The sequence below is a fragment of the Fundulus heteroclitus genome, unplaced genomic scaffold (assembly GCF_011125445.2).
Source record: "Fundulus heteroclitus isolate FHET01 unplaced genomic scaffold, MU-UCD_Fhet_4.1 scaffold_49, whole genome shotgun sequence".
NCBI lineage: Eukaryota > Metazoa > Chordata > Actinopteri > Cyprinodontiformes > Fundulidae > Fundulus > Fundulus heteroclitus.
In genome coordinates this window covers 153,458-177,216 of record NW_023396912.1, presented here as the reverse complement: position 1 = coordinate 177,216, position 23,759 = coordinate 153,458, and the positions used below count along the sequence as shown (strand labels likewise).

General features: G+C 39.0%; 2 protein-coding genes across 7 annotated transcripts; one reads left to right on the top strand and one right to left on the bottom strand.

Moving 5' to 3' along the window:
* Positions 1-424: 424 nt before the first annotated feature.
* Positions 425-21,148, bottom strand: LOC118560803 (zinc finger protein 835-like). 6 transcript variants are annotated; one of them, XR_004929588.1, is made up of 8 exons: positions 21,056-21,148; positions 19,929-20,097; positions 19,140-19,220; positions 18,768-18,887; positions 18,641-18,688; positions 18,453-18,537; positions 17,734-17,857; positions 16,071-17,003 (listed from the first exon to the last, which is right to left on the bottom strand). XR_004929588.1 is itself a non-coding variant. In XM_036132326.1 (3 exons), exons 2-3 carry the CDS (start codon positions 8,683-8,685, stop codon positions 3,342-3,344), a joined length of 1,251 nt encoding a protein of 416 aa, XP_035988219.1. In that variant the 5' UTR covers positions 8,686-8,780; positions 21,056-21,145; the 3' UTR covers positions 2,905-3,341. The 6 variants fall into 6 exon arrangements, 2 of the variants coding, with proteins under 2 accessions (XP_035988219.1, XP_035988218.1); XR_004929586.1 differs by lacking the exon at positions 17,734-17,857; XR_004929587.1 differs by lacking the exons at positions 17,734-17,857; positions 18,641-18,688.
* On the top strand, positions 12,686-22,424 carry LOC118560802 (gastrula zinc finger protein XlCGF52.1-like). Its single transcript, XM_036132322.1, has 2 exons — positions 12,686-13,151; positions 21,093-22,424. Exons 1-2 carry the CDS (start codon positions 13,088-13,090, stop codon positions 22,325-22,327), a joined length of 1,299 nt encoding a protein of 432 aa, XP_035988215.1. The 5' UTR covers positions 12,686-13,087; the 3' UTR covers positions 22,328-22,424.
* Positions 22,425-23,759: the final 1,335 nt, after the last annotated feature.

Sequence of the window (23,759 nt, the reverse complement as noted above, 5' to 3'; positions counted from 1 at the left end):
AGAGATGATTTAGCAAATCTGAAGTATAAGGAGCTTCAATAATCTAATCTGGAGGTTATGAAGGCATATAGAATGTTTCAAGAACTATATAAAACACTCAGATACCTCACAGTGAAGGAGCAATGTGGAGCAAAAGGACCAAGGACATCAAGTGACCTAATCAGGACTCTACGATCACCAATCACAATAATTTTAGTTTGCTTACATTTAGGACAAGGCCATTCTGAGTCAGCCAGTCTTTAACATCTTGTAGACAGTTAAAAAGAGGCTGCGAAGGAGAGACAAGGCCATTAAAAGGAAATATATTCAATTCAATTTTATTTATATAGCGCCAATTCATGAAACATGTCATCTCGAGGCACTTTACAATATATTTAGACATCATTAGCATAACAATGGAAGGGAATCTTGTGCTTTTTAAAAAATATAACCAAGAAGGCAAAACTACCAGGTGCAAACATTACAGGGCCCAGAATAGAGCCTTGAGGTACTCCACAAAAACTCTGTTTTAAGGAAGGAGAGTTTTCCCCCGTAGACACAGAAAAGGCGTCACACCAAACAACAACTGTCCCTCTGAGACAACAGAATGTTGTGATCGACTGTATGGAGGTAGCCGTTAAATCTAAAACGGCCAAAACCACCGAGGAGCCTGAGGCAACGGCTGAAACCTAAAACTGATTAAATTAATCACCAACAGATCTGACTGAGCCGGGTTCAAAGCAGAACCCAGCATCACCCTGGGTCTGTTTCATGACTTTCAGCAAAGCACACAAGTTCACCTGAACTTTACCAACCATGTACTAAAATAAAACGGTTTTAATATTCCTATACCGCCGCCCGCCAGAAGACCTGCAGCCACCATGGGTTGTCCTTTGGTCCCTCCCCACCTGCTAGCAAGAAGATCAGGATGCTCTACAGCTTTGACTTTGCACAGCAGGTATTTGACCCTCAATGCACATTTTCACTCAGAATGCTGTATAGAAAATTCAACAATTTTGGTGTCAAAACGTTCGGCTCATTCCCAACATGACTGCTATATCTCATAGTTATGCTAACTTTTAGACTTTTTGAAATATTTCACTTTTTGTGCAATTATTATTATTTTTGGCTGCTCCAATTGAAATCAATGCAAATAGCTTTAAGTTCTTCCGATTGTTCTAATTCTTCAAAGTTTTCAAATTCCTTCTTTTCAGCTACTTTTTCTCTTCTGCATCTTCTGCTCAAATAATTCAGCAGATTAGCATTCTCTGTTACGCAGGAACAACTTTTTCTAGTTCCATATAGAGTAGAAAGTAAAACTTCTTTGATCTAATTCTCTCTCCGGAGGAGGATGGTGTGACGCCGGCTCGTTGTAGTGTCACGTTTGTGGCAAGGGTTTCCAACCCCCAACCTGCTGAATCCCTCCTGATGAGTGATTGGTTGCTGCCACCTGGACCACTGCTCCAGGCCATTTCATTGTAAAATGAGATGTAGGAAGATTATTTTAGGCTGTTTTAATGGTTGCATTTGGCTTTAAATCCACTAAATCTGTCCTGGTAACGAGTGCAGAGTGTTATCAGACGGGGACCGGCTGTTAGCAAACGCTGCTGGAGGAAGCTAGCTGCTGCAACTTTTTTCAATGAGAGATATTTTCATTTTACTGTTGGGGGCGAGTCTAAATTGAAGACCCCTTCATGGGCCGTTTTCTGGTACTCCTTATCATCTACCTGCTGTCACTGCTTTAACTCCATATCACTACAATCATTAGCTATATAAGCTGTATAAGCTAATGAGGATAATATTAACAAAAATAATTCCCATTCTTGTGGTCGAGCAGCAATTGACCGGAGATTTCTATAACTTCACTGCAGATGATTAATATCAAGTGAGGTTGCCACAAGTTACACAACGACAAGAAAATCAGCATCAACTAATTTTTTAAAAGGATGGGTGAAGTTTTCAATTTAATTTAATAACTCACATCATCCCATCGTGAGCTGCATTGCTGATTATAGCCAACTAATGCTTTAGTTGAGTAAAAGCTGGAGCTTACCAAATTATTCTGTATTTTTATTCTTGATTTTCTGTCACATTATTTTTTTATGCCTGTCGGTTTGCACCTAGACACATGATCCACGCGGCCCCTCCCCTCTGGGTGTTGAAAGAGTGAAGTGTGAGATTAGAGCTTTAATTCTCCGTCAAATAACTATCACTCACACATTGACCTTTTCAGCTATTCTCTGCCGCCAACTCACTTTTTCCTTAGCAACAGCATTGTCTATTTTTGTTTCTTATGGTTTAATATTCTCCATATACCTTCATTAAAGATTTCTAATTCCACTTGTGGGAAATGCTACTTCCAGGCTTCCTATTTCCTGCCATTGCCATGGTGAATCACGTTATCTGCGTTCCATTGATCATGTTATCTGTGTACATCCTAAACCGGTGTCTGTGCAGGTGAAGCTTCTCCACTAATTAGCTGAGTGGAGCAGACCAGAAGGTGGAACAACTGAAAACAGGCAGGATGCATGACAGCTGTGCATAGTGTTGCCTAATTAAACATACGCTTTTCTTGCCTTTCTCTTCTGCTACAGATGAGAGTGAACGTGTGAATCTCTTTAATGAGCAGGTCACACTTGACTGTGATGTAGTGGAATTAAATGGCTTAATGTTATTTAATATTAATCCAATAACCTTTAGCCTGTCAAGTATTGTCAATTGCTCAATTTGGTGATGAAATTAAGACAACAGATGAAAGGGTAATTCAAGGTCTGGTACTCTCAAACAGCAAACTGCACACATATGGAGTAAATGAGTGACAATTTCTCTTGAGCTATAAGAATTTATTAATAATTCAAATTCAAGTTAAAGATATTTTGATCAACAACTGCTTTAAATGGGCAATTGAAGTTCTAAACTACTGAGCAAATATTATTATTAAGGAATACTAATTAAATATTCACACACAAAAGAACATAAGGACAAATAAAACCAATAAACCATTTTGAATTATAACATGCACTGTGGATGTTTATGTTTGGGTAGCAAAACAAAATAGCACTGTTAATGTTGTGCTCTAATATAATTGTTTTAGTCGAACTGTAATTAATGAACTCTTATTACGATTATATATTTATTTATTATTTTACTGAGACTCAATTTATTAGTGATTAAATATGTAGTACAATGCAGCTGATCCTTGTATCCAAGGCGAATTTCTGTCAAGGGAGACAAAGATTCTTTGTCTTATTGTGCAACAGTAAACAGTAATCCACCAATGCCATGTTTTTCAAATGACAAAATTAAGTTTTGAAAAAGTGTATAGCAGTAAAGTTCCCTCTTAGTTTCAGCACAATGCCTTCTCAGTTGCAGTGAGTTTGCTGATGTGATCTTAAACCTGACTTAATTCTAAAGAGTTTGCCACACAGTTCACACCAGTAAGGCTGTTCTCCAGTGTGCAATCGTCTGTGGGAATCCAAAGTATATTTAGCACTAAATGTTTTCCCACACTGATCACAGCTGTATGGTCTCTCTCCAGTGTGGATCCGTAAATGTCTCTTTAAGTCAGATTTTGTTTTAAAAGTTACTCCACACTGGTCACAGCAGTATGGTCTCTCTCCAGTGTGGATCCGTTGATGCACCTTTACATGATACTGAGTTTTAAAAGTTGCACTACACTGGTCACAGCTGTATGGTCTCTCTCCAGTATGGATCCTTTGATGCTTCTGTAACTCAGGTTTAGTTTTAAAATTTGCTCCACACTGGAGACAGCTATATGGTCTCTCTCCAGTATGAATTCGTTGATGCACCTTTAAACTAGACTTAGTTTGAAACTTTGCAGTACACTGATCACAACTGTGTGGTCTCTCTCCAGTGTGGATCCGTTGATGCCTCTTCAAATAGGATTTCGATTTAAAAGTTGCTCTACACTGATCACAGCTGTATAGTCTCTCTTCAGTGTGGATACGTTGATGTGCATTTAAATAACATTTCTTTCTAAACGCGTCGCCACAGTGGTCACATCGGTATGGTCTCTCTCCAGTGTGGATCCTTTGATGTACTTTTAAATAATATTTAGCTTTAAAAGTTGCGCCACATTGGTCACAGCGGTGTGGTCTCTCTCCAGTGTGCATCCATCGATGCTCATTTAAATGATTCTTTCTTTTAAAAGATGCTCCACAATGATCACAGCTGTATGGCCTCTCTCCAGTGTGGATCCCTTGATGTTCTTTTAAATAAGTTTGCTTTCTAAAAGATGCGCCACACTGGTCACAGCAGTATGGTCTCTCACCATTGTGGCTCGGTTGATGTATCTTCATATAAGATTTGGTCTTAGAAGATGGTGCAGTAAGGCCTTCACTAGTCTGTTGATGGTCTTCATGTTCCTAGGATTACAAATAGGAGAGATAAATCTCTTACAGCTTAATGTTCAAAACTATTAAAACATTTTCAAATATAGACCAGTTCATTGATATTGTTTTGATTCAGGTTTGTGTAGACTACAAATTCTGTTGTGGTATGATGGCTCCCACAGTCGATTGGGATTGTCTGCCTGCATCCTTTTCATTGAAATTATCCATTTCTTTCTTCGTTCTTCGGTATACGAAAGAAACATACAACTGATGATTTGGAATGCCTCTGTGTGCAATCGGTAGCACAAGTCGTAGGCATTGTTTAGATTCCAAAAATAAACTAACAGTACGCTCAAATTCACCCGTTTTGTCACACTGGTAGACAAAACAGTACTGTTTTTGCCTACCAGCGTGTCCTGGGATGTAGCGCGGATGTCACGCGTGAACTGGTCTATTTACAAACAAAACATGTAACACATGAAAATTGACAAAAGGGTCTGCAGTTGTCAAAAGTTGGTGGTAGGGATGAATCTTGAAACATCCAGCACACAGAATTTTTTTTTATAATGAATGAAACCATGCATACCTGTGTTACTGCAAACATTTCCTTGATATATATCCTAATTTGAAGAAGACAGATCACAGTTGGAGGTGTAGCCCTTACCATCCTGTCTCCACTTACAAATAAGTACACAAGTACTATATATATATACCTGGAAGGCTCCAACCAAAAGTACAAATAAGCATAGCAACAGCAAGGTGTGGTACTGCTGAAATCTGGACCGAAAATAGTCTCAATATATCTGTAGTAATTTATTTGTAAACTGTGTAAACCTGTTTCTGTGTAGCTTCTGGTATTAGTATGTGTAAGACATGATTTGTAAACCATAAAAGTATTTTGGGGGAAATTGATGAATATAAAATAACTACACGCAATTACCTTCAGTGTCACAAATGTGATTATTACAAATTCAAAAGGGCCTCCTGTCATACAAATTGTTTCATATGTGCGCACAAATCGCGTGCTTCTCATGATCAAAACTATATTTCTGCTCAGATCAGTTTACAACCACACGAGGGCTTTTGAGACCTTCTTTAGAGTCATGTGTACATGGTGCTGTTAAATCAGCAATGGGGCCGATTCGATGCAGCATTAGTTAGAGATCGACCATACAGGCTTTTAAGACCAGTACTGATTATCTTGACATCAAGATTCAGTGGGAAGGAGAAGAAGAAGAAACACTGAGCACCGCTGCAGTGAATGGACAACATTTTATGTAAAGTTAGATGCCCTACACAGTGTTTGGTTATGGTTTTCATGTGCATCCATGGGAACCAACATACGCACAGTAGTGGCAGCACGCCATCTCGAGATCAGTCGTAGGCACAGGCAAATTAATTTTCATAAACTATGGCTAAAGTAAGAGGCAGCAGAGTAAAGGAAAAAGCACAGTGAGGAGGTGTGTGTCTTTTAGTGTTAGTTTGTTAACTGTGGTAAAATAGCTCTCGCAGCCAAAGTATGATAGGGATGAGACGTTATCAGGCAGTTCAGTAGCGCTCTGTCCCAGGTCACAGAGGTCACAGAGGTCATAGAGGTCACAGAGGTCATGAAGGTCACAGAGCATCTTGTTTACAGAACATCCAGGAGAAATTAAGATTGTCTGCCTTTCGAGGTCGACACAGAGAGAGCAGATTCTGATAACGGCCTTTGTTTCCGAGCAACAGACACTTGTTTTTCCATCCAACAACCTCCAAAGCTACCCCCCCCCCCCCCCCCACACACACACACACACACACACACACACCCACTGGGTAATTCGGATCATATTATAACCCAGCTCCTTCCTGTTTATCGGCCAGTGTTTAAATCTTACAAACCCGAAGTTCACTCGATCAAAATCTGGTCGGCTGAAGAGATAGAAGAGCTGAGAGGAGGCTCCCTGTGTACTGACTGGGATAGTGATGACGATAAAGACATCAACACTGCTACAGAATCAGGTACACGTTACATTTCCTTCTGTGTTGATTCAAATATCCCAAAGAAAAACGTTAAGAAATAACCAAATAATAATCCTTACTTCAAACGGGAAGTAAAGGAATGTATAAAAAGGAAGCAGGTGGCTTTTAACTCAGGGGACCCTGCAGGAGTCAGCGCTGCACAGAGATCTCAACCAACTGATGAGACTCTGCACATAATTACATGTAATTACAGAACATAGAGCGTGTAGAGCTGAACCTTTCAAAGTCCAACACCAAGAGACTATGGCATTCCATCCGCACTGTGACCAACATGGACTCAAACAGGAAACCTGTAACTGCTAAAAATGATGCAGCGAAAGCAAATGAACTAAATCATTTCTACTTGTGATTAGAAAGTGCTAACAATAATCAATGCCTGGAGATTTTGGAGGAGATTGTTTTCTAGGACGATGAGAACATAATCTTGATTTACCAGCAATTAGTCACTCACAGTTTTTAGATCGACGCGCATGAACAAAGCGGTGATTACGCCACACATTCGCTGTGGTGATGTTTGGATGAGTTTCTGCAATGTCAAAAGATTTATTTGGCCTGATGAATCCTGGCACTGTCATCTTGGATTATGCCCATCCCATCAGGGAAGAAACAATTCTTTGAGCACATACTGTTGCTAGGCATGATGGGTAAATCCATTCCGGCAACATCTCTTCCTCTAAAACGACGGCTATCCTTCCAGTTCTGAATAATGCGTTGGAAAGTTGTTAACCTAATTTTGGGAGTTTCTACAATCACCTTAGAAGCTTTCTCTGCTTGATGCATGCCAATGACTCTCTCTCTGAAACAGACCGACATCTATTCCACGACCACGAGAACAAGACGTTCGACGTGGTCTTTTAATAAATGGGAAGCAACTAAAACCCAAAACATCCAGAAAAGACCAAACAGGATGTGGGAGGAGCTTCATCGTGCACTGCAACAAGTAAAAGTTTGTTAAAATCTGTATATTTTTCCTTGATTTGAGCAGCTAAATAAGACTATTTGCCAATGGAATGAGAATTTCTACCCCTAAAATAACATTATTAGGTATCCTGCACTTTAAATAAGATGATAGAGATGAATTGTTTTCATTTTAAGTACAAAAATCTTATTCCATTGGAAAATCGTCTGATTTACCAGCTCACATGAAAGAAAAATACACTAATTTGAAGAGGATTTTACCTACTTTTAGTTCCCTTTTTGCAGTGTGGTGCTGATCTTCTGGATGCAACGTGTTCAGCTAACAGGACTTTAAAGCTAAAACATCCCTGCATGTGCTGTTTGTCAAACTGTTAGCAATTACATTTTGTTTTTGACTGGCACTCATTTATATTTGAAGTTTTGGAGCCTTTTCTCTATAATTCAGAGGTCAGAGTTGTACCTAAATCTAAAGGTGGTGGAAAAAAAGAACTGAAGAAGAATTTAAAAAAGCCAAAACCCTGATGAGGACAACTTTAAAGTGAGTCGGACCTTTAGAGCTGGACTAAAGCCTCTGGAGGGTGTTAGTCTGGTGTTTTAGACGGATACTGATAGTGTCAGCCTCTACCATGTACCTGTGTGAACAGACATGACTGTAAACTGTATGTTGCTTTAGGACGTAGGAGGAATTGCTGCTGCCTTATTTGAAGTGAGTTTCTGTCTTTGCTTTGTATTCACTGAGCTGCAGTCCATATCCTCTGAGGAAAGCAGCTGCTGAGCTGTCTGGGTACATTTAGATAAGGCCGACGCACACAGAGGGAAACATCCTGACAGTCTGAGGCTCGGTGCCAGTTCTCCTAAAGACGGCTGAGCTGTGGTCCAGCAGTGAGGGTGATTCTCTTTTATTTACATCGTCTACTCATTTTGTCTCTATTAGTTTGACCTATTATAGAATAAATATTGTTAATATTAACCTTTGTTCTCCTTCTGCATCATTCGGAGAACTGATCGTACTTGAATATTGAAACCTGGAAGAAGATGAGGTTCTTCCTTCACCCATGAAAAGATCTCCAAGTTTTCTCCCTTTTTTCTGCACAGAATCAATGAAAATATTGTAATATGGTTCTTTATTCTTCTTCATTTCCTGTCGAGCTTTGATCACTGTAGACGTTAAAAAGACCTGAACACTGACCTGTAGATCAGAGGAACCAGAGGAGGCAGCTGGGTCAGTCCGGTTGGTGGTGTTCAGAGGGTGGAGGTCCGGTTCTTGTTCCTGGTGCTCCTCAACCTTAAGCTCCATATTCTCCTGCTTCACTTCAACATTCATCCCATGATTCTCCTCTTTCACCTCAATCTCAATCTTTATTTCCTGGTTCTCCTCCTGCTCCTCCATCTTCATCTCAAGGTTCTCCTCCTTCATTCTGCTCCAGCCTGAGGACCTCTGCAACCTCTCTGGTCTTCAGGTGTTCTGATTCTTCAGCTGAAGCTCTGGGTAGAGATGTTCTGAGGGGAACCCTGGTAGAAACAGCAGCAGATCAGGTAAAAGCTTTCTGAGATGTTTAGCTAGCAGAGACAGGGTTGAGTTATCAGTGGTCTCACTTATAAAACTGTGTGTAGGATCTATGCTAAAAGTTTGGGTATGCCCAAAAGCAAGAAAAACCAAAACAAATCCTGATTTATAAAACCCTGTGTCATCCAAACGTTTCTCTGCCAGGTTCCACCACATGTTCTGCCTTCTACACCTTCAACAACACACTGACTGAATGTGGTGTCCTGATGCATCTCAATAATCCAGATTTAAAGGAAATGCAGTCGGTCCTCTGCTCAGTTCAGACATTTCATCTTTTCTCTAAGAGACCTCTTCAGTCGGATGAGTTAATGTCCTTCAGTGGTCTCCATCTCCAGTCCTCAGTGGCCGCTGTCCTGCTAGCTTTAGCCTCGTCTCTACTTACCTGACTGAGTGAGCTGGTGAGGCAGTTCAGGCCAGTCGTTGATCTGTGGTGTGTGTTGAGCTGACAGTGCAGAGGATGACCTGCGTGGTAACTGTCCTTCATCATGTTCTGGGACATGCTGGGAAAAGGCAGCCTAAGACAAACTGGGTTGCATTAATGACCGTCCACCGGAGCATTTTCCTCCGTCTTTACCAAGAACACAACGTTTTATATTAGAGTACTTTGGTATGGACAAAGGTCCCACACTCCAGTCACATATCTAGTCTGCTCCTGTTTTATTGTGGAAGTTGGTTTCTGGGTGGATGTTGGATATTCCCGCGTCTGCAGCTTTAGTGCCGTCTTCCTGCCGTTTGACTCCATGCAGCCAGGATGCTTTCAGGCGGTTACTAGTGACTTTTCTGGTAAAGTTTTCCTCACATTTAAGAAGCCTCGGCCAAACCAGGGGATCAACAGGTTTAACAGGGACAATCAGAACCGACAGCTCAAATGCAGAGGAGGACCATCAGCCTACCAATCGATCATTTTTGCTGTTATGGCTGAATCATGCTCTCCGGACCAGCATTGTAAGAGGGGGATCCTTGGACTCTGAGACCTCCTCTGTCGTTTAACGAGGAGCGGTTTCTCCTTTACTCCCGTCTCAAACCACTGCTCCTCTACAGAATGAGAGCACCCGTCCTTCTGTTGGATCTCCACAGCTTTCTTCCACCATGAACCTCCTCCCTGGGCAGCCGTCTGATCCAATCAGAGATGACTTTACTGTAGGGTAGGTACCAGACCATCTGCAGGGCTTCCAGTCCCCACATTTACACAACGTGCTTGAGCTCAGCCAGGTTTCCTCCTGAGATCCCTCCTCTAGCCGCTCTTTGTTCTCCATCACTTTATTCTTCAGCACAGCGTGAAGCTTCATTGTCCTTCTGATCATCACTCCACTTTATAGAGACGTCAGCGGCGGTTCTAGACAGCAGCCAGTACTGAACACATGATTTCCATGATATTTGCAGCCAAAGATACTGTGACAGGTGGTCACTGGGACCAACTTATAACAGTTTTACTCTAACAATAACTGAAAAATGAAGCTGTTTCACGTTTAGCTCCAGTCGTATTGAAGGATCAGAGGTCAGCAACCTGCAGAACCACAGTTGGCTCTTTGGCTCATCTGATATATTAAACCATGAAATATTGACTTGTTTGGTTTTTCTCCCCAATCTCCCTTTTCACCCCCGTACAACTAGGAGTCCAGATCATTTCCTCCTCTGCTGCTACAGAAGCCATCTTGGTTCATTTGCAGCTCATTGATGCCTCTCCTCCTGCAGACTGGAGTCCATCTAAGCCTGAGGATCACTCAGCATGGAGCAGCTCTTTCTGCTTTTCTCCAGCGGTAAAACTCCTGAACATTGTCCAGCAGCTCTGCTGAGGTTCAGCTCACCTTTCTTCAGCTGCGGGGACAACTGGAGCTGCTGCTGCTGCTCTCCTTGCTCCGGCTTCCCGGCGGACTGATTACGGTGTAGCACAGAGCGGAACTAAAGAGCGCACTTCCTGGTGTTCACCACTAGAGGGCCCCCTGCACCTGCTGGACACCAGTGCTGGAAGCTCACTGCCTTTTAAACGATGGATTCAGTAGAAAAGCTTCATTATTAACTTTATGAGGAATTATTAGTCATCAGGAGAGTTAAGGAACACCAAAGTTCTCAAGATGAAATAAATACATTATGAAATGATAATAAATGATAAAGTGACATAACTGAATCCATTCAAAATTATTTCACATATTAAAAAAAAATATACATTATTGAGGCATTATTTAATCCCATCGGCTTTTATTTTAAAATGTCATTTTTTTAAGCGTCATCTTTTATTTGATAACTGGTGTTTTCCACAATGGCCTATTCATGTCATAATGACTCTTTTCAGCAGAATCGCTTCGCCTGCCAATCTAGACAAACAGGGCGGGGCGAGCTGTGTGATTGGCTGATTTTTCACCCAGACCAAAGCAATCCAACACGGAGTGTCAAGTCAGGCCTGAAGGTCTCCATTAAGGGCTGCATCCTTTGAAGGACCCTTATTGAGTAAGGACTGGTTAGCCAGAGAGGAAGTGCGTTAAAGGGGCCATGACAACAAATAAAAATTATCTGAAGTATAGGGGTATAACATGGTCTGTTGTGCCCTGATGTGACTGTGTTGATGCTAAAGAAGAAAACCAGCTCAGTTAGCTTTGTTGCTTTGCTCCAAAACGTAGTTTATATTCTCCAGTTAGACCACACCACCTACTTCTCCTCCACCAGTCACTAATTTGATGAGCTAGCATGTCTGACTGCTCCACTTCAGTGGGGGACGGTCACTAAAGGGGAGCTGCTTTATCCGAGGTGCTCCAAAACAAAAAGAAGTTTCCACTTATTCCTGGAGGAGGAGAGAACCAGAGCAGAAGTTCATTTATGGGGAATTACCACTTACATATGCAGAAATATCATTGATATAAAATGGTTTACATAGTTGTGTCATGGAACCTTTAATGGTCGCCATGATGGGTGCTGTCTGAACAGCAGTCAGTAAAGAAGGAGGTAGAAAAAGGAACCTGAATGCTTCCTCTCATATATATATATATTTTCATTAATAACCCAGAATTTATTCCAAAAAACAAAACAACTGGACTTCCTGGATAGGAAGTGAAACGTCTTCAAACTTTGGAAATAAGTCCAGTTGTTTTTTGTTTTTGTTTTTTACTTTTTTTTTTTTTTTGGAATGACCATGACCATGATGACTGAGAATCTTTACCAGCAACCCAGAATTTACATACCAAATAAATAGAGGAAGACACTGAGGACATGGAAGCTGCCCAGATGTGCTATCAGCAAAACAAAATGAACCGGGCTCACACAAAAGTCCGAAACCCAAGAAAAGACCCAGCACAGTGGTGATGTCTGCAGAGGAGGTTACACATAAAACTGCAAGGGACTCGTTAACAATAAAACAGAATTTAAAAGTATTATCAAATAACGGCTAAAGGAGAGGTGACAAAAACAATGCAATGAAGAACAGAAAGGAACAATTATAAAGTTCAATGAAAGTTGGAGACATGAGGAATGAAGAAAGCAACAGAGAGGCTCACATTTCAACATGTGGGATACAATGATAGAGCCTTCATGCTGCAACATATTTCAGGTAAATGTTGCTGAACATGTTTTGATGTGTTGCCAGAAGTGACAAAGAAGGAAAGCACTAAGAAGACAAATTCAACAAGATGAAAGTTACTTAGACTTAGACAACGTTATTTATCATTTTGTATGCACAGAACGAAATTTCGTTGCATACAGCTTGTAAATTGCAGTAAAAAATTTAATTACAGTATAAGGTGCAGCAGTGATTTAAAAGTAAAGCAATTGAAATGTAAACAATGCAGGAGACTTAGAGGATTTTTACAAAATAGTTAGAGAAATAATCAACATTTATTATGATATCTAGTAACAACAGGCCTAATTAGAACAACTAAAATGTCTTCTCAGCAGCTTTTGATCACTTTGTCATTGTGAACTGAACTCCTCACCAGCAGGTGGCGGTAATGCTCACCAGAGCTGTTTGTCCACCGCAGTAAACCCACGAAGAAGAATCCTGCTGCGCACGTGCTGACGTCCATCTTGACGTCGTTCCACAGTTGCTGTGGTTCTCGTAGCAAAGCAGGAGGTGGGATGGTGTTGTTGTGTAGCTAAAGTTGCTGGTTTGATGGCGGGTTGTGGTGCTTTAGGGCAACGTGTGAATGTCTGTGGTGAAAAGGTGTTGAGTTGAGCCCCAGAGAGAGATTAGCAACGAGCAGAAAGTGCTGCTGAAGAAAGATTGACGGAGTTGAAAGAAGTCTTGGTGGAGCCGGAGGAAGAGATGGAGGATGAGCGCAGACTGCTGGATTTCAGCCGGATCCCCCTGATAATCTTACAGCGAATAGGTAGGAAACAGCAGCTAAGCTACTAAGGTTTTACTGATCAGAGGAAAGTTGTTTGGCTCCATGCTGAACTCGCTATCCGACAGAAAGAGCTGCTTCACCAACGGCTTTCCTTCTTTCTGCTTCTTGATCAAAGAAGCTCATCAGAACAAAGAAGAGCTGCTAAAATTCACACACAATGATCCATCAACCAATCAGAGCTGCCAGAAATAGCTCTAGCACATTTATTCCCCCCACATTATTCAGCTCTGTGTTGATGGATGTGGCCAGGAGATCATGGAGAGATTGCCATCAGTTCTCCAGGGCCTCACAACAAGAAAACATCTGCTCTCTTCTTTCTGCTTTATTACACCAACAATAGTTCTTTGCATCCATTAATCTAGGCCTGCTGAGCTCCTTTAAAGGACAATTTACACTTTTCACCACTTCTTCTTTCTCTTTAGTAGCTAAAGCCTAGGAACTGTGTTCTTAGCACCACTTGTTCCTTCTTTACATGAATTCAGCATTTTAGCTGTTAAAGCCCAGGCTATGTGGTTTTATATAGATGTATTAATCTGTTTTTTACATTTTTCATTCAACAAAGCTAAACCATCAATAGGATTTTTTAGTAATTTAGTGTTTTCCATAATTCTGATGTAGCTACAGAGGGAACATGAACACTATGAATTACTCTGATCAGTTCTTGCTCATATTAATCAATCTCTGTTTATTAACGCTTCATAATCCTCCAGGTTAATGTTTTATCCAATAAACCAGATGTGCTTCTCCATCCAGTTTTCCATCAACTAAAACTTCCTTCTCTGTAAAAAAGCTCAAGACTTTAATTCTGCTGAAACTGGTTATAATTATCCAATTTATCAGGGCCTGTTGTTGGAACGCAGAGAAATTACCTGTTGTTGAATATGAATGATGCATTTGAATAAAAACAGATTCCCTCACATTTTACACAACAGGGCTCGGGAATGTGACGTCAGACTGCAAAATAAAAACAAAAAAAACGGCAAATGCATTGATGGAAATCCACACGCTGAGCTACCACTACAGTTTTTTAGTAATTCAGAATAAAATGAAACTACATTGTGTTTGTATCTATCTATCTATCTATCTATCTATCTATCTATCTATCTATCTATCTATCTATCTATCTATCTATCTATCTATCTATCTATCTATCTATCTATCTATCTGTATATATTAAAAATGATTAATTCAATTACATTTTTCAATTCAATTTTATTTATATAGCGCCAATTCATGAAACATGTCATCTCCAGGCACTTTACAAAGTCAAGTTCAATATATATATATATATATATATATATATATATATATATATATATATATATATATATATATATATATATATATATATATGTGTGTGTGTGTAAATAAATGTTTAATCACGATGAATTGCATAATGTCAATAGTTAACTTGAGAATAATCCCATATATTTTTATTTCTGAAAGTGTAAAAGCCTATTTGGGCATTTTATTATTCAATTTTGCAGTAAATTAAACTAATAATTTTTTTTTTTTTTAGTTTTTCAAGCAATTTCCAGAATTAAAATGAAAATGTCCTGGTGCCATAAAAAGTTAATCTCTGGCCAATAATGGCTAAATCACTAATATCAGGTTCAAACACATAGCACATTCATTAAACAACACAGGGGGAAAAGACAACAGATGTTAGTTTCTTTACGTAAGTAAAGCAGAGGCAGAATGTAGAGAGATGCATTCAGTTACATCTGTCTTACTTCCCTGAAGCATCCTCTGCTGCTGCCTTACTTTTATTTTACTGGGAGGTCCCTAGTTACAGATTGCAGAGTTTAAGGAAGGGGGAGACATACTTCAGTGTGACCTTTGACATCATAAACTAGCAGTTCATGTATGCAGAACAACCTTAACAATTGAGCATTCAGCGATCAGGAAAAGCAGTATCACCAGATGTGTGGGTGCAATTCATCACAGAAAAGACAGCGCTCGCAAAAACAACCTTTAGCAACATTTATGGTGAGGCTGTCTCTTGCACAAGGCCTTACTAAAAAAAACTTAAATAAACCTTAAAACCTTACATGATAATGTTTTATGAAACTTTTATAAAGGACTTATTCCTCTTCTTAAACATATTTGTTTTATTGCAGTCTCTCCTCAGATCCTGCCGACAACGGCAAAATGTTTTATGAAACTTTTATAAAGGATCGGGAGAGATCGGCAATAACACAAAATAAGGACTCAAACACTGTATCTGCTAGAATAATTGTGCCCTCTTTATTATTCCCCACAGAATACAGCAAAAACAGCAAGCACTTCTCAAACACCAATTCTGCTAGGATAAATGTCCCCTTTATTCCCCGCAGAATATAGCAAAAACAGCAAGCTAAAACAAGTTATAACAAAATAACACATGTTCTTAGTTTTATGTGAACTCAGGTGCGAACACCACAACAGCAATAATCAACAAGTACATATCGCTGCAGCGCCTGTTGGATATCCAACTCCGCCCATCCAAGTCGGCCATTTTGAATACGTCACCCCTGGGAAGTGTGGCGCGGTGAAAGTAAAAATATGAAGGGCAAACTTTAGAAAGTTTTAATTACAACATAAAAAACTGCAGTCACGTTATTTTCTGTGACAGTAGCCGTTAAAATAATTTCCCAAATATAAAAATGTTGCAATAAACATGCATTATCGTAATTGCTTCATGGCAATATAGACATTAATTTAAAAGTAGTGAAATTAATCTTGCAAACACTGAATTAAACTCAATACATAATATTGTGTTAAAATAGTATGTGGTAACCCTCAATTGGACCCATTTCAGTTTGTGTTGATCAAAGGGCTGGTTATCCTTTTTTTTCCTCATCTGGGGTCATGAACTTATGTGAAAAATCTGGTCACTTTGATGTGTTGTGGGGGGGGGGGGTCTGTGCAGAGTTTCTATACAAAGATGATGTTGCGGGTCATTTTGACCCAGCCACATTAATGTGGGTAAGTAGCTGTTCAGATCCAAAAAATCCACCTCTGAGACCCAGACCCAGGTGTGTGTGAAGGATTTGGGTCTGAGGGTCTGTGTAAAACACTCTACATCACCACATCAAAGTCGAGGCAGACTGCCATCACCAATATGACTCCCGGTCATATTGATGATGTGTGAAATGTAAGAATTACATCTGCAGAAGGTACACAGTAATATTGCGAAACGTGTTTGTGATGAGGGAAAACACCCACACAAAATAGCTATTAAATAAAGTATTTATTAATTAAAATTGTATTGTATGCAATAATAATATTATTAATTGTTTATTGGTTTAACCTGTTTTTGTGACTGTTTTGCATTCATTTACATAGTACGGGTCAAAATGACCCGCAACATAATCAATATATTTTTTCAACATAGTATAGGGGTTAAATAAGTTTTTACAATAAGTCCAAACAAGTTTATCCAAAAATAAATGTATTTTTCACAAATAAAAGTCAACATAACAACAATTAAAGATTAGATAGATAGATAGATAGATAGATAGATAGATAGATAGATAGATAGATAGATAGATAGATAGATAGCTAGAGTGGTGCCTGTCCTCTGGCTAAGGGGAAAGGTTAGGGGTGTTAAACATTGCCGACACAGCTGAACAAGAATATAAAAAAAACTGTGTAATCTTCTTGATATTCAAAAACAAAAAGGAGGCATTCTCTTGAATCATGGATGTCGTCATCATTGGCGATGTTCTGAAAGAACTGCTGTCCATCCTCTGCTGTCATGGACAATATGCTGGGCAGTTCAACATGTCCACGGAAAAGAGACATGTTGACCCGTATCCAGCATACTGCTTCATCGATTCTTGCCATGGTGCTCTGAGAGAAAGACAGAAGTAATTATAAATATATATTTTTAAATAAAACGACAGGAACTTAGCATTATTTGTTTTTGTCTTTTATTAAACATTAAGAAATTGCGTTCCACAATTCTGTCCTGTCCTCTGCCACTAGGTGGTCCAAGTGCACTGGCTGCACAGACTTCTCTATCTTCTCCGTTTATACAGCTGCGATCTAATCCTGTTTACATGAAATAAGCCTGCTCGCGAGCAGGTTTAAGTTTGAGCACATGTTGCTATGACAGCAAGTCCAGGATGAGTTTCGAAGAACCAAACGATCCAAGATCATGCCAAATCGCCAGCAATCAAATCCAGCTAACTGAGTTAGCGGCGTACGAAGAACGGGGAACAGTTCCAATTAAAGAGACATTAAACCTGAATACGCCTAAATATTGCTGGTCACCCTAAGAGCAAAGGATCAGCTGAGTCCAGCTGATATATTTGGAAAGCTTTGGGCATCAGGAGCTGTCAAGTGAAGTGTCAATAACAACCAACAATCAATAAATGTATAGCACATTTTTGGGGAGATGTTATAAAGGTGGCTACTTTCAATATAATTATAAGCAGGTGTTGCTAGAGCTGTGGAAGCTGGATCTGTGGTTGGGAGTTTCCTGCTGTCCGCGTATTCCTACTCTGCTACAATTACAGCCACTGTTCATAGTCTTATTGCTATCATTATCATTACTATCAATATCATTGCCATTTTTTACCCAGTCTGTGTTACTGTGTAGGCTCCCTCTCTCTTGCCCTCTCTCTCTCTCACCCCCAACCGGCCGAGGCAGAAAGTTGACGAGGTGGTCGTTGGAGATCGTTCAGAGCTGTTTGTCTAAGAGACTGGGAGCGTGTAAATGAATAAGAGTAAGTTATGTCAGTTACCAAGCAGGATTTGCATTTGTGCAATTTAAATATATTTAGCAACCTAAAGAGTTAATATAATAACGTGGCTTGTAGGTTATTTGTGGTCTCTTGCTGCCACCTGCTGGACATATTAGAAATAGCTATTTGTAGCGATTGGAAATATTAGTTCTCATTTGTTTTGTTTTATGTATTTTTTGTAGAACACTCTCAGCTCTATTAAAGAAAGTTTGGACCTGAAGTTCTCCTCTCATCCTTTACCGGATGCTTGTGGTGGCTGTACCATTTAAAGAACTAACACAAAATAAAGAGAGCACAACATATGTAGAACCTGCAAGGTCATTACTGTAATTGGTTTTAATAATAAAACAACAATCAACAATTTGAAGCTACACTGGAGCAAGTAAAGACTTACACAGAGGAACCAGTGTCCTGGTTTCCACACAGGAAAAAAATCAGGAGATCTTTTGATGCTGCATCAGCCATAAAGCCAATAAGTCTCCCCTTTCCCAACTTAAGAAAATAGAAGACATTGCAGGGGGAAAAAGGAGTAGAAAAAAGTAAATAAGCTTACCTGTAAATTAAGAAAAGTGTCCTGGAAAACTTGGTGCATGCCAAGTGGCAACGACATAGGCATCCGCTGCATATACATCCTTCTTCTGCCAACACATAAGTAAGGGACAGAAAAAGCTGTAATGTGAGGAATCACATGTTTGATAGACTTCATGATCAACTTAAAGGTTAACAAATAACTATGCACACCTTCCACCAGGCCATGTCACAAATCAGCTCCATGCAGCTGTTGGCAATCTATAAAGAGAAATGCAGAGCTTAATTTAAAATGTGAAGTAGAAAATCCACACACATATAACTGCTATATTCTACTTACTGTCGCTTCCAAGTTGTGCTGCAAACCAAGTGACTGGAAGTCTTGCCGTTTTAAGTTGGTAGTGCCAATTGTCCCAATATTCTTGGTTTCTGATCTTCTGGCATCGAGCACATAGTCAACCTTGAACAAGAGAAATTATACATACATATATATACACACATACATATATATACACACATACACACATACATATACACACAACAAACAAACTAACAGCATTAAAGGTCATATTATTGTATCTACAGCATATACAGTAAAACCAACAATCATGTTATAAGCATACATTTACATATTTCCATTAAACTGAACTTGGGATCATATGTTTCAGAGACAAACAATTACAGGGAAGGAGGAATCATTTTTAAAACGCACCTGTGACTCTGATGCCTGATCTGGCAAGCAGATGTCTTAAATGGGGTAGGCCCCAACAGTCTGGTCTGCACACTGACAGATCTGGCACAAAAAAACAAACAAACAAATAAAAAAAAAATAAAAAAGTTTGTAAGGCGGTCATTTAGTAGATAGTCCATAGTGGAATATATCTCAAAAGGCTTAAACATGCCCTTAACATTTGAAGATTCATCAAGCTGGCCTGCTGACAAACCTTGACCAAAACATTTGCCTTTTTCTGTGCATGTGCAGTTTTAAAAAAATATGAATGAATATTATCTATGACCACAAGCTGTACTGTTCGCCAACATAGTCAAAAACTTTTGTAAATGGACATTGTGTTACAAATTAAACCGCTAGCAACTCTGCTAACTATACTGATATGTGTAATTAACGTTAGCAGGCTAATAACATTATATTTCTCAAGCCGAACTAATTTGAACTCTAACTGTTGGGCTCTTACTAATCTTGCATACTTTCTTCACACGTAAATGATAAAGTTCTGTAATGTCCATCCTGTGACATCACGGGATGGATATTGCATAAACTCAATTTCACAAGAAACATCTATAACTAAAACTAAACAGGGCCTAGCGCTAGCTAACATTAAATTGATGGTAGGCTACAAAAGTACTACCTTATCATGCAAGAAACGAATGAAAACAATAAACTAGATCGTCACATCAAATATCATAATATATTTCATCCAGAAGGGTCAACAAAGTAATATCGTTAGGCCTATGAACATAAAATTATGTATTTTTAACTTACCGACATCGTTCGTTTTCCGATTTGCTATGGGCAGTAAAGTTTTGTTTGCACTAAGAAAGCTCATAGTCGCATGGCGTCATCAAAATGGCCGACTTGGATGGGCGGAGTTGGATATCCAAAAGGCGCTGCAGCGAAAGGCTTCTCATAATCAATGTGTGAACTGGCCAGTCTTCTCTCATAAAGAAAAAAAACAATTTATTTAACTGACCAGTCTTCCCATGATAAATTGTCAAAAGTTAAAACAAGTTATATAACTGAGCAGGTTTTCCCATAATACATTGTTAATTATACATTGTTATATATATATATATATATATATATATATATATATATATATATATATATATATATATATATATATATATATATATATATATATATATATATATAGATATATATATATAGATAGATCTATATCTATATCTCTCTCTAGCTATATCTCTCGCTCTATCTCTCTCGTTCTCTCTCTCTCTCTCTCTCTCGTTCTCTCTCTCTCTATCTCGTTATCTATCTCTCTCTCTCTCTCTCTCTCTCTCCCCCCCCTCTCTCTCTCCTCTCTCTCTCTCTCTCTCTCTCTCTATCTCTATATCTCTCTCTCTCTCTCTATCCCCCCCTCTCTCTATCTCTATATCTCTCTCTATCTATATATCTCTCTATCTATCTATCTATCTACCCACTATCTATATATATATATATATATATATATATATGTGTGTATATATATATGTATATATATCTGCACAGATGTATATATATATATATATATATATATATACAGTATATGTGTGTGTATGTTTCTACATTTTATTCCAACTTGCTTTTATTATACACTTTGAATTGTTTCTGTACTGAAATGGGCTATACAAATAAATTTGCCTTGCCTTACCTATGTACATGCCCTGAAGCTTCAGTGCCATTCATGTTTTAATGTTGCAAGACCCCACTTTTTCTCGAATTTTTCAGTTGACAGTTTTTTTTGTGTTGTTGGTTAAGCTTCACCTTCAATGAAATGCCAGCAAATTAATCCCAATTCCCTCCTTTGTTAATGCTTCCTCCACCCAGCTTGCTCCCGTCCAACGGTTTCTCTTCATCAAGTGATTAAAGTGAAAGAACTTTCTTTGACTTACATTTCTAAGCCTTCGTTTCATCTTTATTTTTTTCCAGATCCCCAAAATTCTTGCTTCTCTACAGAGGAGGGCGTTCACACTGAGCTTTGCACCCCGGAGAGAAACTCCACTGTAGATGAGCAGGAATCACAACCTCGACAGATAAAAGAGGAGAATGAGGAACAAGAACATCCACAATTTAAAGACGAGGAGAGGCCACTCTACATCAGTCAGTCTGAAAAGCAACTTGCCCTGAAACAGGAGACTAAAGACATTTTAATGATATCTTCTAACGTGCAAAGACTCCCCAATGAAACAGAACAAAGCAGGAACAAACTCATCTCTCAAGCCTCCCCAGAAGTTCAGAACCAGGACGAGGAAGGAAACAATCAGGAACCAGAAAAAAAGAGAGAAGAACAGAAGCACAAACAGCCGAAAAGAACTGCTGACATTTCAAAACCAAAAAGTAACAAGAAACCTCACCCTGACCAATATATGTATTCTTGTAAAACTGGTTATGAAAACCTTTCTCAATCAAAGCCCTTGAGTACAAACACAAGAACAGACAAGGCACAGAATCCTTTCTCATGTATGAGCTGTGGGAAAAAGTTCACCTATAGAACCAGTTTAGAAATTCACATGAGAACTCACACGGGTGAGAAGTGTTGGTCATGTGTGACTTGCGGAAAGAGCTTTAGTCGACCAAGCGTTTTAAAAAATCACATTAGATCTCACACAGGTGAGAAGCCTTTCACATGTGCGACCTGTGGAAAAGGTTTTGGCCAAAAAGGCTATTTAAAAACTCACATGAGAACTCACACAGGTGAGAAGCCTTTCACATGTGTGACTTGTGGGAAAAGTTTTGGTCATAAAAACAGTTTAAAAGCTCACATGAAAACTCACACAGGTGAGAAGCCTTATACATGTGTGACCTGTGGGAAAAGTTTTGTTCATAAACACTATTTAAAAGCTCACATGAGATCCCACACAGCTGAGAAACCTTTCAAATGTGAGATGTGTAAAAAATGTTATAAAATAAAATCCAATTTATTATATCACATGAAAAGTCACACAGGTGAGAAACCTTTAAAATGTGAGACCTGTGGGAAACGTTTTGGTTACCAAAGCAATTTAAAAGCTCATATGAGAACTCACACAGGTGAGAAGCCTTTTACATGTGTGACATGTGGCAAAAGGTTTGGACATAAAAAAAAATTAGAAGCTCACATGAGAACTCACACAGGTGAGAAGCCTTTTCACATGTGTGACATGTGGCAAAAGGTTTGGTCATAAAAAAAATTTAGAAGCTCACATGAGAACTCACACAGGTGAGAAGCCTTTCACATGTCTGACCTGTGGGAAAAGTTTTGGGAAATTACAGAGCTTTAAAAATCACATGAGAATTCACACAGGTGAGAAGCCTTTCACATGTGTGACCTGTGGAAAAAGTTTTGTGAAACTATACAATTTAAAAACTCACACGAGAATTCACACAGGTGAGAAGCCTTTCATATGTGTTACTTGTGGAAAAGGATTTACACTAAAATCTCACTTGCTAAGTCACATGACATTTCACACAGGTGAGAAGCCTTATTCATGTGTAACCTGTGGAAAATGTTACAGTAATAAAAGTGGTTTAACATATCACATTACAACTCACACAGGTATAAAAGCTTTCATATGTGTTACTTGTGGAAAAGGATTTAAACTAAAATCTCACTTGCTAAGGCACATGACATTTCACACAGGTGAGAAGCCTTATTCATGTGTGACCTGTGGGAAAACTTACAGTAATAGAAGTTGTTTAACTCGTCATATTACAACTCACACAGATGAGAAGCCTTGGAAACAAACCTAGCGAGATCCCTGAAACAAAGCTATTCTAATGTCTGTTGGGTTTTGTTTAATGTTCTTAAACTGTGAGAGTTCTTATGTGATAAATTAAACTAGTGTCATGGAGGTTGTAAAACACTGATGGGACATTTATGTTTGTTTGCTGGTCCGCTGATTAAATCACTTATAGCTGAAAGTCCTCAAAATAAGCCCTGAACTACTTGTAGCGTTAGCTGCTAAAAGCCCAGCTAACACCCTTTTTACAAAAGAGTTAAATTACGTTTGTTGTAGTTTCACTCCATGATTGTCCAATTGTGGTACGGGTGTTTGTACAGCATGAATAGGGAGCATTAACATAAACAAGTGGTATTTTGTGTAACTTAAGAGAAAGCCATGAAGCTAAGGGGTGCGTGACCAGATGTGCTCCAGTACAACACCTGGTCATCTCTCCTTACAGCACCTTCTACCATGTCAAGTTACCAATTTCAGTCTAATTATTTCTGCCCTAAAGGTAGTTGATTTCTATTCATATTTTATTATTTAGCAAATCATTCTTAGAAATGTTCCTCAAATAATGTTTTTTTTATCTTACTGAGTTGCATTGTGAATATGTTGAACACATCCAGACGTTCTTAATTAGTAAAGCTATTTTAACCTTATTATTAAATCTTGAAGATGAACTTCATTCTGCTAATTTAGATCTTCAGTAAACACTAAATTCATTGAATCTTTTTATGGTGATGGTTTTCAACAGTTTTTGTCCTTTTGTTTTGTGTGTAGCCTACATTGTTCTGTAGTTTTTTTTTTCCTTATTTTGCTCGGTAGTTGTCGTTTAGTTCCACAAGCCTAGTAAGTAAGAGCGTTTGATTGAGCTATATGGTTAATTCACTTA